The sequence below is a fragment of the Eulemur rufifrons genome, chromosome 9, assembly GCF_041146395.1.
Source record: "Eulemur rufifrons isolate Redbay chromosome 9, OSU_ERuf_1, whole genome shotgun sequence".
NCBI lineage: Eukaryota > Metazoa > Chordata > Mammalia > Primates > Lemuridae > Eulemur > Eulemur rufifrons.
This window is the reverse complement of record NC_090991.1, coordinates 8069743-8088312: the sequence shown is the minus strand read 5'-3', so window position 1 is coordinate 8088312 and position 18570 is coordinate 8069743. Positions and strand designations below refer to the sequence as shown.

Genomic DNA, 18570 nt, shown 5'->3' with positions numbered 1-18570 from the left:
ATACACGTGCACACACATGTATGTATGTCTACACACACATATTTAATATACACAAATGTATATATCTACACACGTGTGTGTATGTGTATTCCCCCCAACCCCGCCGAATATGATTTGGCAGCTTTCAGAGTAGCAGTCACCAAAAACACTCTGTGTTCACACATTTTTACAAGTTAACAATGGAATGACTTCTAAATCTTTGGTTTATCAAAAAGACAACTTCTAAAATCAAAACATTTTTGATTATTTTCTCTATAAGTGCACAGTGAACAACATTTTTTTTTTACAAAAGAAGAAAACAGTGCCTTAGTGATTTAAATAAAAAAACAAAATAATAGCAATAGCTCCTTTCTACAGCATGCAACACTATAAAATGGTGAATTGGAGCCACAGTGAGCCTCACAGAAACTGTCCTGCAATTTGAATTTTTCCCAACTCCCAGCCAAAGCACGAGAGGTAATAAGGAATGCACATTGGACCATTGTCTTTTTCCTTCCATCACTTTCAATGTGCAATTGTGTTTTCTTTCAGAAACTCTGAAATGCTCTCTCTTCTGTAAATATCCTCCATATTTATCTTTACAATATAATGATTTCCAATTTCCCCGGAGCAACACAAACCAGTGGTTCCTTGTCAATCAAATGAGAATAGAATGATATTTGTGACTGATGGACCTAGTCACCAGTTTCTTCCTAATGAAATTCTTACGACTTCCTTTTGCAGCAAACTGTGCACGTGGAGAATGAGTTCTCCAGAAGAACCTGGACTGTTAACATTTCGAGAAAATGGCTTTATCAGGAGTATGGCAGCTTGTGAGAACTGAGAGGTCTTCCTCTCCTAATGCTGGGGCAGAAAAAAGAAAGATTGTCAAGAGAGGAGCAAGAATGGATCGATATCTTGAAAGAAAAGTGAAGTGGAAGAAAAACTGATAATATGAGAACAAAAAAAGAAGTTGGACTTCCATGAGTGATAATACTGTTACAGTACCCCATGGTATGTTTCCCAGGGTACGTGAAACGATACTGTTCTCTAGTCCTATCTGAGTGATCCCTGATGTGGTTTCCTGTGCCTGCAGATATCTTTCCGTCTGCCTCTGTGGTCATGTCTAGTCTTTGGAACAAAAGGGGGCTATGCTGGAGAACCTGAGGCATCTCCTTCAGGGACAGGAGCTTTTCTTGCTTCAGGGTCCTCACCTATGACATATGCTTGTCAGCACAGAGATGGTGGGAATGATTGGGCCACTGGCTTAAAAAGAAGAAAGTTCTGGGTGGAGTTCTCTGGACTCAAGGCAGGTTAGTTGTCATCAGTGACCACAAAGAGTCCTGGCTACAGGATCAGACCTGCTCCAGTGGGGCAGTTTTGTGGTGGAGGGCAACTGAGTTGACTTTGCTTCCCTGGGAATGGGTTCGTTCTGTCCCTTGATTCTGTCTCAGGAGTTCCTTAATTGCCGCTGGGTCTGGCGTCTCTTAAAAGACAAGCAATGGAGACCCGGCTGCAGCCTCCACCATGGTGTGTCTTCCATAAGCTTTGAGGGGCTGGCTTCCCTGTACGCCCAAAAGACTTTGCATTTTCTTCCCACAGGATGTCTAGTAAACTCATGAGAAAAGCTTATGCCCCAACAATGCCTGAGAAGAATGATGGGCTAGAAAAAATACTGGTATTTGAAAAGGCAGTGAAAGAATTTTTTTTGGCAGCCTTAATCTGGGAAAGCAAATTTTCGATTGCATCGCTGAAATCATTAACAGGTACTGAATGCTGGTAAATGTTACATGATATGTATTTTAAAAATTGACTCCTGTTTGTTCTTGTTGATTATCACAGAAGCCCCTGTTGCTTCTCTTTAATTCACTCCTTCTTCTTCTTTTGGACAGCATAAGCATTTATGGTTGGGTGCATTTCCCCAGGGAATTCCTCCTGGTCTTCCTCAGTGCTGTGCGTCGGGTGTTCTACCACTGCTGCAAGTGAAGGTCCATGGGGGAATTCAGATTGAGATCCGTGACATCCAGGAAATCAATGTTAAAGATGCTGGGGCCGCTGGTGGCGAGGGAGCTAAAGCCCGGCGTGGAACTCGGTGGCGTGAGGTCCAGCCACTCCATGGTTTCCCAAGGAGACTCAGTGAAGCTCAGCTGCAGCCCACTGCTGTCCACAGAAGAGGGTGAGAACTGCGTCTGCATCGGGGACAGGGGGCCTGGCAACATCTCGTGAGCATTGAAGAGGTCTTCTGCAGCCTTCCCGGAGAACCCATCCATGATCCCGTCGAAAGGAGGTTCATCACCCCCAATTTTCAGGAGGGCGACATCACTCACCTTTCCCAAGGGGCTCTGGGAATTTAATAAGACTTCCAGGTGCTCATCGCTGTCGGTGGCATAGTGGTCAAAGGGCATCTGGCCTCCCGAGGACGCTTGTTCGAAGGAAGCAGAGGGCTTGGGGAGGACGGCGGTCGGGCTCCGGGAAGGCCCGGGTATCTTTGGGGCTTTTTGCAGACACGAATGATCCTCTCTGGCATCAGCTGGCATTTCTGTCAGTGAAACACAGTGTGAACTGTTAAATCACTTCAAACTGCGCATGCCACACGGTGTGGGTCTTTGGAATGAGCGAGGTGCACTTAAGACACTTCCCTGGATATTGCTCATGGCCCAGTCTCATCCCTAAACTGCTGTGTATGATACATCCCCAATTCTTCCCTCTCATCTCTCCCAAAACCCTTTTGTTCTGGGAATTCTGGTCTGTGATGATCACACTCTCTCCTCTGACCCCAGGCTGCTCCCCGAGGATGCTGCGTCCTCCAGAATCCCTTGGTGACGGTAAGTGATCAGCACCTGCCCACCGCCACGTTCAGATTGTTCCTCCCCCAACTTCTCCTGGCTCCGCAACGGGTCTGGGTTTTGGGTCCTCATCCCCAGCCTCCTGGTCAGCCCTTATCCACCGCACACTCTACTCCCCAGGTCATTGTCTTGGCCCCACTTCAGCTCTGCCCGTTCTCTGTGACTTCAGCATCCTCGAAATCACCCGGTGTTCACGCTGGCCTCCCAGTGTCTCCACTTCCCCCTCAACTCCAGTGGTGCATGCCCTCCCAGGCTGTCACGCACACCCGCATCCCTCGGAAAGCTCAACTTCAAGCAAAATCTGCCACTCTCTGTTTGTCCCGTCCCCTCCCTCCGGGTCACTTGTTAAATACACTCATGACAATCACTCCTCAGCCACTTGGAGTCAGGCCAATCCACTGCCTCTACTATTTCCTCACTGTCCCCCAGGCCCTTGTGGGCTTCTCTTCTTTCCTTGTCCAGCCTACAATCTCTGAGCCACCGTGACAGTCACACTCTGACAGATACCCTCGTCTTTCCTTTCACCACACACCCCTAGCAAAACCCCAGCCCACACCTGCATGAACCTCACCATCTGCCTTCCCAAGCCTGCCTTGGATCAGCAGAACATTTCAAGGGGAAAGTTACGCAATGAAGCCAACTGGTTTCACTTTAGATTCAAGATGTCAAGTCTTCAACTGGCATTTAAGGCTGCCCAACAATCCTACCACGTTTCTCCAGAAAATTTACTCATGATTAATTCATAAGTGTCCTTCTTTTCTTAAATCTCCCATCCTCCCCTCCTGCACCCTCACTCTTTGCTGATCTTGCCACATACATCATTAAAAAGATACAATAAGGGTATCTGACATGAGCGCTCTCATCTCTCCATCACAAAACTTATACACATACATGCACCTGTACCCATCCCTGTCCTGTGGTGATGGAGGAAATGTCTGTTCATGTGCTTGTCGTCCACCTCCCTTACCAGACTGTGAACTCCAGAAAGGTGGGGCCTTTGTCAGGTGCAGCATTTGGCCTAGCACAGTGCCTGCCACCCCCCTCAGAGTCCTCTGCTGCCTCTTTCTCTGAAACTTTAAATGTTGTTGCTTAAGGGTTCAGCCCTGAGCTCTTTTCTTTTTACCTATATATCCTTCTTAAGTCATCTTACTCATTTATGTGTTTTCAAATTCTAGGTACACACTCCATAATGTTTCTTTAAATAAATAAACGAATGAATTAAAAGGAGGCAAAAAGAACGTGCTGATTATTTTTTATTGCTAGCTTGAATGACATTTAAGCCTGAATGGACTATCCCGCAGAAGATTACTAATTGAATTTAATTTTGAGTAGGTAGCACAAAGCTTTCATTATTGCTTTGTTCTTATTCTTATAATCAAGAAGACAGGGACATTGAGATAACAGTAGAAAGATATGGTGTAGCAAGAGAAAATATTTAGGGAAACAGGGATTGGGCTGAAAAATGAAAACTGTTAAAATGATTGGTAAGAAATGTTCCTAGGACAAAGGCAGTGAGGAATCACCCACTATGCCTTCTTTTATCTGCTCTGAAAGTGCACAGGAAGCTCGGAGGAAATAATTCTACCTGTGGACTACTTGGTACATCTGACTCACAGTATGCACCTGACCTTGGCCCTAAGAGCTCATTTCCTAGAATATTCACAGAGACAGAGTGTCCCGATGGACAGGACACAAGGCAGTCTTACCTCCACTTTCAATGAGGACATCTAGGAGTTCATCCATCTGCTGACTCCGAGTCATTTGCTATTATAAATTAACCAAACGAGAACAGAGAAGGTAGAAGGCGGTCACTTCTATAGGAAATCATTAGAAGCAGTGCTGCAGGTTTTTGAACTAGATTTGGTTCAGGTTTATTTTTTTTTTAATTGTGGTTAAATACACGTGACTTAAAATTTACTATCTTAACCATTTTTTTTTTTTTTTAAAGACAGGGTCTCGCCGGGCACGGTGGCTCACGCCTGTAATCCTAGCACTCTGGGAGGCCGAGGCAGGTGGATCGCTCGAGGTCAGGAGTTCGAGACCAGCCTGAGCAAGAGCGAGACCCTGTCTCTACGAAAAATAGAAAGACATTATATGGACAACTAAAAATCTATATAGAAAAAATTAGCTGGGCATAGTGGCACATGCCTGTAGTCCCAGCTACTCGGGAGGCTGAGGCAGTAGGATCGCTTAAGCCGAGGAGTCTGAGGTTGCTGTGAGCTAAGCTGATGCCACGGCACTCACTCTAGCCTGGGCAACAAAGTGAGACTCTGTCTCAACAACAAAAACAAACAAACAAAAAAACCAGGGTCTCACTCTGGCCAGCATGCAGTGGCATCATCATAGCTCACAGCGACCTCAAACTCCTGGGCTCAAGGGATCCTTCTGCCTCAGCCTCCCAAGTAGCTGGGACTACAGGTGTGTGCCACAATGCCCAGATAATTTTTCTATTTTTTGTAGAGATGGGGTCTCACTTTTGCTCAGGATGGTTTTGAACTTCTGGCCTCAAGCAGTCCTCTCGCCTCCGCCTCCCAAAGTGTTAGGATTATAGGCGTGAGCCACCACACCTGGCCTATCTTAACCATTTTTAAGTGTGTAGTTAAGTGGCATCAAGTACAATCACATTGTCGTGCAACCATCACCACCATCAGTCTCCAGAACTATTTTCATTTTGCAAAATTAAAACTCTGCACCCAATAAACAATAACTTCTCACCCCTGTTTTGCCACCCCCAGCCCCTGGCAATCCCCATTCTTCTTTCTGTCTCTATGAATTTGATTATTCCAGGTCACTCACATAAGTGAAATTATAAAGTATTTGTCCTGTTGTGATGGCTTATTTCACTTAGTATAATATCCTCAAGGTTCATCTATGTTGTAGCATGTAGCATGTGACAGGATTTTCTTCCTTTCTAAGACTGTACGGATAGACCACGTTTTGTTTATCCATTGATCTGTCAGTGGACTTGCGTTGTTTCCATTTTCTGGCTATAGTGAATAACGCTGCTATGAACATGGGCGTACTGGCTAAAGGTTTTTGAACGATGTTTTGTTAAATCTCAGTATTAGGTTTAGGCAGGTAAACTACTGAATGACACAGTCTACTACAACAAGAGAAGGGGAAAAGAAGGCAGAATGCTTCCCAGCTCCAAGTACTACAGAGTAAACTCCGTTGTTTGGGAGGTTTCCATCCCAGGAGCAGGGCACCTTAATACACAGAAAATACCTTTTTCTCATTTTGAAGTGACTCGAATCTATTTCTTGTTTGGATGCTGTGGGTTTGGCCCAAGAACAGGGCTTGTATTTTGTTGGTTCCTCATTGCAATAGCTTGAGGATCCTGTAGACACTGGTAGGGTAGACCCCCCTCCTCTGGCTCATCTGAGTTAAGTAGAGTCTTATTTCTGGAAGTCCACTCTGCCTGGCCTTTTTCTTTTCTTTGGAAACTGTGATGGATCAGCTGATGTTTACAGATACCAGGGGAAGGGAATGGGGAAGACAAGGCAGATATCCGTCTCACAACTCTGTGAGCCCAGACCCAATAACACAGGCACCAATCATCAATACGGACGAGGGCACTGATCAAAGAATGCATCGTTTGCCAGTCCAGAAGGTATGAGATACCTCTGGGGTCTGGCAGGGGACACAAATGAGCCAAATATAGAATAAGAAAGAGAGGTGGAAAGCAGGGCAAAGCTGTGGCTCCAAGTGGCAGGGGACACTTTGAATTAGGCAATTGTCTGGTGGGAATGTGGCTCCCGGGTTGCCAGATTCTCTAGTTTTGCAGAAACGAGAAAGCTCACTTTGCATAACATCTCCTGGTATTTAAAACACTCTTTAAGTCAAATGACACTCAATTGCAGACTGACTTTGATCCATGGGATACTAGTCGGCAGTAACTGATGTAGATGTTCTTTCTGGGTTGAGCACACAGGAAGGGCGCTCTGATACCTTGCCCAAGCTCAGATCATTTGAAATATAAGATCATTAATTGTTTTTCTTTTTCTTACTTTTTTATTTTGAAAATTTCCAAATGCAAACGAAAGTAGACGATACAATGAACCTCCCTGCATTCATTACCCAGCTTCAACAACCACCAATATTTTGCCAGGATAATTGAATTTTCCAGCTAGAAAGAGCCTTAGCAAGTATTGCCCTGACAATTGCTCTCATATCTTTGAGTACCTATCACGTGCCCAAACAATGTGGTAGGTACTAGATTATCCAGAATCCTTACCACTAAATCTCGTCCCTGTTTGATAAAGGAAGTGGAGTATTTGCCCAATCTTAGTGGCAATGGCAGCTGGCAGGGGGCAGAGCTGGCCACCAAGGCTGGCAGGTAAACCTCCCCTCTCTCTGCCTTCCACAGCTTCTGTACACCTGAAACACTTGTCTGAAATTAGTATCTAGGTCCTTTGCTCATTCTGGTGGGGAGACTTCCAACACACTTAATATCAGAATTTACAAACTGCACGCAGTTTAATAATATGACACAGTGTCCATTTAGTCTATTCTTCTGTAAAGAACAAATCACGCAGTTACCTGCTTTACGGCATCTTCATAGGAGGGAGGCTGGGTTATCTCTGAAACTGTTGAACTTGACTTAGGAAAAGTTGGGGATGGAATTGAAAACTTTGGCCCTGTCTTGTCAGAAGAGTGTAAACCAGCCATCTGCATGCGTAGAATACAGAGAAAAGCATTCAACTCATGGTCAGGAATGGTACTGCTTCTGTTCTAGAAACTATGGGCTAAATTTTTAAAAAATTGATCTAAGACCAAAAAATAAAAAATCTGGGGCTTAGAAAATAACTTTCATATTTTAACAAGAGTGCTTGTCACTGTGAGTCTATTGCTGGTGGCATCTTAGAATGGGAACCTTGCAAATCTATCTTCCCCCATAAGGTGCACCCTCTTCTGTTAGAAGAAAATAGGTAAAGGAGTCCAATTCAAAGAAGGGCACCAACCCAGGAATTTCCAGAGGATTCTACACCCCAGGTCATTTCATTCCAAACTGGTTATATCTGCAGAGAGCTGGAGGTGCTGCTGGGGTCCCTTCATGAACCAGCTTTGTTTATTGTGAGTGTGTTCTCCTGTGGAGAGCCTGGCCCACTTCAGGGTCTCTGTCCCTCCTGACCCGGGGCATGTGGTGCTTATATGTCAGGACCATCTTTGTTTGTCTGCTTCCTGCCACCTCTTCATTGCTCCTTGCAACTCCCCATGGCCAGGATCCCGGACAGCCTGATTCCTTCCACTGGCTGACGAGTGCCATCTCTCCCTCTTTCCACAGAGACAGTGCACTGTGACCCCAACTTCCTGGACCTCTCCAGTCCTGGCTATGGATCTGTGTACCTCCCTCCTTCTCCAACATGACTTTCCCATATACCCCGATTCCAAGATGCAACTTCATAGAAACTGCCATAGAAATACCATGGCCATTTTAGTCATCATGATTTCTGGGATGAACCCAGGCAATGACTCCCTGGGGTACGCCCTAACTCATGTGTGTACATCCATTTCCACGCATTTTGAGTGGACTTGTTTCTCTCTAAAATCAAATTTAATTCTGCCTTTAAAGGGAACCTCATCATTCAATTTGGAGGACAGGGGCCACAGAAGAGAGAAGAGGCAAAGTTAATCCCAAGTTTAAACCTTTTTCCAGGTGCCTACCTTTTGCTGTACTCCTGGGCTTTTTGGACAAGGGTTGCCCCCGGCACCATGACTGCTGTCTGCCTGGGCTCCAGAGAAAGGTGGGCGGAGGCTGGAAGAATGGGAAGCAAAGCTTGGAGGATGGCCATCGTGTGCCCCAGAGTTCTGTAGAAAGGAAGAAGGGACAAATTAAATGGCCAGCAGTGGCTTACTTGAGTGGGGCCTTTGCTGACAATTCTAAGCCCTGCCCTATGTCCCCTGGTGTCTTATCTTTGCAAGCCTTCCTAAATTCCATTACCAAATGAACTTGCTTAAAACTCTTGGCTTTGTACATATCACCTACTGCTCAAAGACTTCCAGTGGCTCCCACACAGATCTACAGCATAGGGTCTGTACTTCTAACCTGGAGAAGTGTTCAAGGCTCTCTACAGCTTAAATTCTACTCTTTCCACCACACACCTCCCACAACATGGCCCGTACATTCTCCCCATCTTTGTGCACATGGAGTGTCCTTTCCTGCTTCTCTACTTTTTAATGCTACACTTCCCACCAAGACCAACCCCATTGCAAAAGCTTCCTGGACCTTCCTAGCCCTTGTGATCCATCTGCCCCCCTCCCCCACCAACTTTGTGCAGCATTTAGTGTCCTAAGCATAGATCAGTTGTGTTATCTTCTATTGTTCTTTATCGTTTTATCATGAAAGTTTTAATGTCTCCAAAGAATCTTTGTAAACCACACTTCTTGGGAGTACCAATGTCATCAGAATTGAAAGTTATGGTCCAGAGCTATGTCTCAAGAATGATTTTTACCTTTGTTGCCCCAGACGGTACACACCCAAGAAATGTTTGCTAATGATGACGACAATCCATTTAAGCCCCATTTCCTATCTCAGTGCCCTCTGAGGAGTGGGCAGCATTCGTTGCAATGTGTTGTTCTGGTAGGTTTGTAAAAGTTTATTCTCATTACCTTTTGCCACGCCTCATACTCGCAGAGCAGAGACATATTCCATGTGAAAAGGGCATGCACTTTAGAATCAACTGATCTTGGGTTTGTGTGATCCTGGACAACTGGTTTAAGCTCCCTGAACCTTATTCTCCTTGATGGCAAATACAGAACCATAAATTGGAGGTCACAGGGTTGTTGTGACAATTAATGAGATTACTCATATACATACCTCCTAATACTTGGCATGTGGCAGGTATCCAGTTAATGTGAGTTTTCTTCCTATCCCTTTTCTAATAATATAGATTTTAGAACCTTTTGATAGTGTAATTTTCTTTCTCAAATAAACTTATATAAACTTTCCTAGTAATTCTTCAGCTTCATGTGCAAAAGGAAAATCTTTTTTGATCACTTTGGTCTAGTCTTTGAATTTGTAACTCTTCCAAGCCATCTCCTATGACTCTCCTTTCATTCTGCTCCAGCCACACTGGCCTTCTTTCTGATCCTTGAACATTCCCTACAAGCTTCAACCCCAGGACCTTTGCACTTGCTGTCCCTCCTTTGCCTTCATTGCTTTCACCCCAAATATCCACAAGGTGTTGCCTTTACCTCTTTCAAAGTTTTGCTCAAATGTCCCTGGCCCTTTTATTTAAAGTGGCAAACTTCCAAACTCCTCACATCTCCTTCCCACTTTTTCTCCGTAAGATGTACCATCTTCTGATATGTTACATAATTTACTTTTAAATTTTGCTTAGTGTTTTCCCATGAGTACAGGGATTTGTGTTTGGCTAGTTCAGCACGAATCCCCAGAGACTAGAACAGGGCCTGACACAGAGTAGGTGCTCAGTGAATATTTGCACTCTGCAGATCATTACAGAGAGCGGAGTGAAGTCTGGTGACTTCCCTTTGGCCCTCTTCAGGAACTTGTTGGCCTATGGTAAGGTTTGACACCAAGGAGTCCTGAGAGCAACGGTCGGCAAACTACAGCCCACAGGCCAAGTCTTGCTCACCTCTTGTTTTTGTAAATAAAGTTTTATTGGAACACAGCCACGTGCATTCATTTACAAGATGTCTATGGCTGCTTTCCTGATACAGGGGCAAAGCGGAGCAGCTGTGGCACAGACGGTGTGGCCCGCAAAACCAAACATATTTACCGTCTGGGCTTCTACAGAGCACGTTTGCTAATCCCTGTGTTGGAGGATGAGTTTTGTCTACTGTGAAGGCTCGTGGATCACAGTGTCTGGGAGTTGCCGCCGGGCTCTCGGTCGGCCCTGCACCTTGGAAGTTGCAACATCAGCTCGTGGGTGGTTGGAAACGCACATCCCACACTTGCAGGAGGGATGCCCGGGCCTGGTGCGAGGCGTCTTACCTGTGCGGGGCACGCCTGGCTGCCGGGCGAGGAGACCCTGTGCGCTTCTCCCTGAGCCCCCGCAGGCGCGGGCAGGAAGTAAGCGCTGTTGGGCGACGGGGGCAAACTGATGTGCTGAGGGCTCTTCACGGCCCCCAGTGGCGAGTGCTGGGGGGAGCACTGCGGGCTGAGAAACGTGGAAGAAAGTACCCCGGTTTGACCCGAGGACTCCGCACAGTGCGCGTTTCCCAGGGGCGGGAGAGGAGCAGCTCCACAGGCCTGCGACGGGGTCTCCGTGCTGCTGTTTTGTCGCTTCACAGGGATTTGCTGGGATGCAAAGGGACAGCTGGAGACGGCCTCTTCCTGCTTGATGGCGGCGGCCAGGAAGGGCAGCGGCTTCTGCTCGGGGCAGTTGTTCCTCTTCTGCTTCTGCAGCTGCATCCGCAGCTCCTCCACCTGCCTCTGCTCCTGCTGCAGCTTCCAGGTGAGCTCGTTGATCACTTTCTGCTTCTCCACCAGCATCTTGTCCTTCTCGGAGTCCGGCCCGTCCAGCTCGGAGGCGGCGGAGGCCCCGTTCAGGCTGCTGGCGAGCGGCTCCTCCGCGCACACGTGGGCTGGGGACGGGTGCAGGCCGAAGGCGGGGGAGGCGTCGTTGAAGGTGTCCGGCAGCGACCCAGCGACCGACAGGTCGGACGAGGCAGGGGAGATTGGGGGGCTGGAGCTGGTGCTGCCGAAGTGGTAGAAGCCGTTGGACAAGGCGCTGGTGGAGGGGGAGGACTGGTAATTGGGCAGCGTGCTGGGGGTGACAGGGAAAGTGACAGTTGTTATGTCCCCGAAGTTCGGCACAGGGATGCCAGAACAGTCCTGGAAGGGTCGGAGCCGGTCCATGAGGGCCGTTTTGGTGCCCGACACTGGCAAGCCGCGGATGCGAAGCTGTTGTCTTAGTTCAGAGACCTGAAGAAACCAGGACGCTGTTAGTACGCTCACTAACAACAATGTTTTTAAAAGTGTGTTTATTGTGTTAATAAAATGAGCTTTAAAACATCACAAATGCAAGTTTACAATATCCACTTCTGTGTAATACTTCTTTCCAATTTCATCTCCTATCCCTGATATAGATTGGTTTTGCCTGATTTTAACAATTCTTTTTTACTTATCCATGTTTCTGCCTGAGTTTAGACACAAGCCCTCAAACGATAGTCCCAAAGCCAGCCGAGTGCAGGTCAAGTCCGGACTTGACTTTGAGAACCATGGCTCCATGCTAACATTTATGTCCTAGTTTAGACGACTGGCTGGTAATAGTCATATATGGAGGGAGAGTACTGGTGATAAGACCGTCAGTCCAAATTCTGACCCTTCCTGTTATTAGCTCAACAATCACTTTGTGCCTCAGTTCCCCTTCTGTGAAATGGAGGTAATTATACCTACCTGATATAGTTTTGCAAAAGTTAAAATGGCTTAAAATTTGTAAAGCACTTGTACTGTCTGGCAAACAGTTGTGTAACGTGAGGGTTTACTATTATTGTAATATTATGTTGACTCACATGTTATCCCCGCATTTTTTATAATGCTCATAAATTGAAAACTATGAATATCCACAAATATGAGAACTGGTTAGATAAATGATGCGTATGCAAATGATGGAATACTACAGATCCATTAAAAGTGATATTATAGGCCGGGTGCGGTGGCTCATGCCTATAATCCTAGCATTTTAGGAGGCCAAGGCCGGAGGATTGGAGGCTGTAGTGAGCTATGACAATGCTAATGCACTCTAGCCTGGGCAATAGGGGGAAACCCTGTCTCAAAAATAAAACAAAACAAAAAAACTGATGTTATAAGTATTTGTTGACATGGATGATGAATAATTATTTATGGTATATTACTAAGTGGAAAAAAGTTTGAATTGATTCTATTTTTCTAAAAATTATATAAACAATGTATATATATATATATTTCAACTGACGCTTGCATATAAAAGTATCTAGATAAACGTATACTCAAATATTAATAATGGTTCTCCTTATCTGTAAGCTCTAAATATTTCACATAAATATATTAACTCTGTAATTAAAACAGGAAACATTAAATACCTAAATTTGTTTTTTTTTTTTTTTTGAGACAAAAGTCTCGCTTTGTTGCCCACGTTAGAGTGCCATGGCGTCAGCCTAGCTCACAGTAACCTCAAACTCCTGGGCTCAAGCGATCTTTCTGCCTCAGCCTCCCGAGTAGCTGGGACTACAGGCATGTGCCATGCCCGGCTAATTTTTCTATATATATATTTTTAGTTGTCCATATAATTTCTTTCTATTTTTAGTAGAGATGGGATCTTGCTCTTGCTCAGGCTGGTCTCGAACTCTTGACCTCAAGTGATCCTCCCGCCTCGGCCTGCCAGAATGCTAGGATTACAGGCGTGAGCCACCGCGCCCAGCCCCTAAATTTCAATAGTTCTGTAAAACAGCAAACTATGGAAATATTCTCTGATACACTGTAGGGAAATATCTTTTGAGCATAAAAGGAAAGAAAGTAATCATAAAAGTATTGAAAGCAAAGGTTAAGACTTCTTTAAGTCAAAAAACTATAAACAAAATGCAAACACAAATAACTATCTTGGGGAAAAAATAATTGCAGCACAAATAAAGTGTTAAAAATCTTAGTGTATGCAGTGTGCTTATCAATTAAAAAGAAAAAGATTGATACCCAATATAAAAATGTGCACAGGATATGATCCAGCTCTTCACAAACAAAAATAAAATTTAAAACATGGCCAATAATGTATATATATCATCATCAGTAATACAAGAAACACCAATAAAATGAATATGTACAGATGTTTGTATTTATTAAATTGAGGAAGAACTCAATAATAACACTTTGTGTTAGGAAAGTAGCGGCAAAAATAAATACATAAAAATGTTTTAAAAAGGAAAATAGATAGCTCTTTAATACTTTGCTATTCAAACTGCAGTTCTTGGACTAGCAATGTCGATATTGACTGGGAGCAAGTTAGAAGTGCAGAATCTCAGGTCCCTCCCCAGACCTGCTGAATCAGAACCTGCATGTTAACAAGGGCCCAGGTGACCTGTGCACACATTAATGTTTGAGAAGTGCTGCATTAACATGCTACTTCTGGGAAGAGACTGGCATAAACATCCAGAACAGAAATTTAGCAATATGTGTCCAGAACTCTAAAAAATATTAATATATTTTAATTCAGGAATTTCATTCCTATGTAGTTGGCCTGGGGAAATAACCAGAAAAATTAATAAATGTGTGCACAAAGGCCACTGAAACCATATTCTGAATAACAAAAATTTGGCAGCTAGTTAAATGTCCAGCAGTGCAATGTTAACTAGGCAGTGGAGTGATATGCTGCTATTAAAAATAGAAATGTTATTGAATATTGAAAGTTATAAAAAATGTTCATGATGTGTTAAAAAAAGTGTGTGAGAAATTTATGTACACATACTTTTTTAAAACAATCTTTTTAAAACAAAATATGTTCTTTTGCATTTTCAATCTAGAAGGAACTATAATCTGTAATGCTTTCTGAGAGTCTTAATTATCTTTCAAAATACTGTTTATTTTTCTATACACTATCATATGTCAGCAGTGAATATGTGTTATGTTATAATCAGCTAAAAGTTATCAGAAAAGGATTGAATCAACTTATACTAGCAATAAATATGCTATTTTCCCCACAGCCTTGCTGGCATTGTTTTATCATTTTCTTTTAGATTTGCTGGTTTGAAAAAGCACAAAATGGCAACTCATTATTGTTTTAATTTTGAATTACTTAAAATTAATGGGTCCTACATTTATTTTTAGAATCTGTTCTGGCACTGAATAATTTAAACTACATTATTAAATAATGCAGCCCATATTCTAAAATAAAACGAATACTGGTTGAGTTCAATTTACCTTAAATTTCAGAATATTATGCTGTGTGGGCTTGTTTGGCACAAAGGTGTGTATATATCTCTTTGCTACATTCACTGATGTTTTAATCACTGATAACTTTTAAATAAATAACTATTTATTATGGAAACATTCAAACATACACAAAAGTAGATAGAAAAGTCTAAAGAACCCCATGTACTTATCAACCAACTTCAACAATTATCAACTCACGCCCAATCTTATTTCTTTTATACTCCAACCCACTTCTTCTCCTATCTTTCCTGAATTATTTTGAAGCAAATTGTATAATTTCATCTCTAAATATTCTGGTCTCTATCTCTAAGAGATAAGTACTCTTAAAAAAAGACATAGATAAGATACAGTTACCACACTTTAAGTATGAACAATTATTTCCTAATGTCCATTAAATGTTTTCCCAGTTTTTAAACTTCTCTCTTTCTCTCTTGCATGCTCTCTCTCACTCTCTAGTTTTAGAAACAGGATGCAAAAAAAAAAAAAAAAAAAAAAAAAAATCCATGTACTGTGATATAAAAATTAATAACTTTTTAATGACAGATCAAACTCTTCTCTCAGTGCTTTCTCCCTCCTACTTCTATGTATCAACACAGGAACAGTTCTTGAAAGCATGACCTTCACTGTATCATCACCTTTCCAATTACTATTCAGGGGGGTCACTTTCATCAATTCCTCTTATTTCTCCCCTTTCCTAATTGTGGTTGCATCATATGCTTCTTTACTCCTCATCTCTCCTTCCCTCTCTCTCTTCCCGTTTTGCTCTCCCTCCACCTCATTCAGTCCTCTAGCTCCAGCCCTCCCCACACTGCACAGGATTCTGAAGTTTCTGTTCCTACCCCTGACTACACAGCTTGGCTCCTTCTTACCGATAGAAGCTGGCTAGACTTTTTCTATCCAGTGTCCTATTAGTACCTGCAACTCAGCTTTTCCAAACCCAACAAACTTGCCACCGTCCCTTCACATCAGCCCCCCACTTTAACCTCTTTCTGCCATGGGTGTGACTCTCCCTGGGTGCAGGTGACGCCTCTCCCCATATATACAGTGAGTGGTTAAGTCCACCCAAGGTCCCTCCTGTCCATCCTTCCCTTCCCATTCTCATCTCTCATGACAATAGCAAAGCCCTTGAAATCAGTCCCTTAGGTGCAAGCCCCAGTTTTGTCATTTCTAAGCTGGTTAACTTGCTTATCACATAACTTTTTTAAAATTTTGATTTTTATTTTCACTTTTTAAATGGAAAGATAAAACTTACCTTGCAGGGTGAAAATTAAAGCAAATCTATAGGGAACGTCTGACTGATAGTTCATGCTCAAAAAATGGTAGCCTCCACCACCATCACCATCATCTCCTTAGACCTGTGCTAATGATTATCACCATCGCCAGCCGGGGATTCTGAGCATGTGCACATGGACGGAAGTGCCTCTGGGGGCTCAGACAGATGGCACCATGTCTGGCCTATGTTTCTCTGGGGCTAAGGCACCTCCAGTCCTACTTGATCCAGGGCTTCCATCCAGAGATAGGCTACTTAAAAAATATTTTTATGGTGGTAAAATAAGCATAACAAAGTTTATCATGCAACCATTCTGAGCGTGCAGTTCAGTGGCCTTAAGTACGTTTACAAGGTTGTGCAATCATCACAACCCTCCATCTCCATTACTTTTCATCATCTCAGATGGAAACTCTGTCTCCACTAAACAACTATTCTGCATTCCCCCCCATTATCCGCTAGTAGCCACCATTCTACTTTCTGTCTATGAATCTGCCTGTTCTAGGTCCCTCTTGTAAGTAGACTCACACAGTATCGGTCCTTTTGTGTCTGGCTTATTAAATATTTACTTAGCATAACACTTGCACAGTGAGATTGCCTACTTTTATCTCTATGAGTTTGTGATTTGGGGAGTGGAGGGTGGGTGACCCATGGCTCCAGGGAGCATTATCATAAGCTTGGTGTTCTCTTTTAGGTTTATGGATACCAAATTAAAACACGCTCAGTGAATCCTCAGCCATAAAAACAATGGTGAATTAATACCTCTTGTATTATCCTGGATAGAGCTAGAGCCCTTTCTTCAAACTGGAGTATCACAAGAATCGAAAAACAAGCCACACATGTACTCACCATCAAATTGGTACTAACTGATCAACACTTATGTGCACACATGGAAGTAACATTCATCGGGTGTCAGGCAGGTGGGGGGTGTGGAGGGGATGGGTAAATTCACAACTAATGAGTGTGGAGTGCACTGTCTGGGGGATGAGCACACTTGTAGCTCTGGCTTCGGTCATGCATATGCAATATATGTAACCAAAATGTTTGTACCCCCATAATATTCTGAAATTTAAAAATAAATTAAAAAAAAGAAATCTAAGCATTTTTAATCCAAATGGAAGGAATAGAGGAGCCTTTGATATAAAGACCCAAGATATATCTTATTTACTGGTGTTGGTGGTTGGCAGCCACAGAATTTCCTTTGATTTGAAATAAACACAATCCTACCTTTTCCCCTGAAGAAAATAATGACTGAGGACTGAGAGTGGGAATGAAGGTCTTAACAAGGACTGAGCACTGAGGAGGGGACATAAGATTGGCACGATGAAGGTCATAGGGACCTTTAAGAATTTAGTTTTTGGGAAAAATTATAAGATCCTTTGGGGAGAGTAATAGGTACAGCAGAAACCAGATAAACAGTTGTAATCATTGGAAACGGGGTGAGGAATTGAATTGTGCTCACAGGTTCGAAAAGTCAAAGGATACTGATTCACCTTTTCTAGTTGTATTGTGAATGCTGGATAGAGGGATGACATGCTGAAAGGACCCAGCTTCAACTCAAAGGTCAGTGTCATGTCAGTGGGCTGAGATCCATGTGATCCACAGTAAGTTGCTAGCACACATACATCATTTAACAACGTGCTGCTACGCTTTAGGGCTGAAGTTCCCAAATTCAGGGATTTCAATTGTATTTATATTATTGAAAATAATTAAATTACACTATTGGCATCAGGGTACCAATTTTTTTTTTTTTTTTTTGAGATAGAATCTTGCTCTAGTGCCTGGGCTAAAGTACAATGGAGTCATCATAGCTCACTGTAATCTCAAACTCCTGGGCTCAAGTGATCCTCCTGCCTCAGCCTTCCTGAGTAGTTGAGACTACAGGTGTGTGCCAGCACACTTGGATAATTTTTCTATTTTTTGTAGAGAGGGGGATCTTGATATGTTGCTCGGACTGGTCTCAAACTTCTGGCCTCAAGTGATCCCCCTGCCTTAGCCTCCCATGGTGCTAGGATTACAGGCTTGAGCCACTGCACTCAGCTGGGTCATCAACATTTTATCTTGTTCAGTAAGAACTAAGATCCTTATTTAATTATATCCTTTTTAAATAAAAAGTAACAAAACCCTGCCAAAAACACTCAACTTCTATTCACTACCATCATTATTTCCTAATGGAAAGGATATTTTAAGATTCAAAACATTGGGAGGAAATACGTACTTTGAAGAAAGGTTAGTTAGATATGTGAAACACACTTAGATTTATGAAAAGCTCTTTACATGGTTCTTATTTTTCTCCTTTCATCAGAAATTGGTAAAAATTCATCATGGAATTGACCACTGGTTTAGCGAATTCTGGAAGCTTACATCAATCTCACATCTAATCTGTGCTAAGCTCCGTTATGTATACTATTTCACTTGACTTTCACAATAACTCATTTATGCAAATGAGGAACCTGAGAATCAGAAAAATGTAAAAACTAGCGCAAGTTTGCATGGCCTGTGAAAGCTGAGCTAAGGGCCTATAATCTTCTGTTCTTCCATGCTGTGGTTTCAATGTGCTGAAAACTTGGTTGCCATTGTTGTGATGTTAAGAGATGGAGACTTTGGGAGGT

The 18570-nt window shown here is 43.2% G+C and overlaps 1 protein-coding gene across 2 annotated transcripts in view; it reads right to left on the bottom strand.

Annotated features, from left to right (window-relative positions):
- Positions 1 to 1946: 1946 nt before the first annotated feature.
- Positions 1947 to 18570, bottom strand: part of MYOCD (myocardin) — a 43634-nt gene continuing 27010 nt past the window's right edge. The window contains exons 7-11 of one of the 2 annotated variants that reach the window (XM_069483268.1): positions 10780 to 11712; positions 8490 to 8633; positions 7365 to 7493; positions 4532 to 4589; positions 1947 to 2518 (exon numbers count right to left, since the gene is read on the bottom strand). In XM_069483268.1, coding sequence (XP_069339369.1) covers positions 1947 to 2518; positions 4532 to 4589; positions 7365 to 7493; positions 8490 to 8633; positions 10780 to 11712 — 1836 coding nt within the window. The remainder of the gene's footprint in view (positions 2519 to 4531; positions 4590 to 7364; positions 7494 to 8489; positions 8634 to 10779; positions 11713 to 18570) is intronic. The other variant, XM_069483269.1, reaches the window with a different exon arrangement.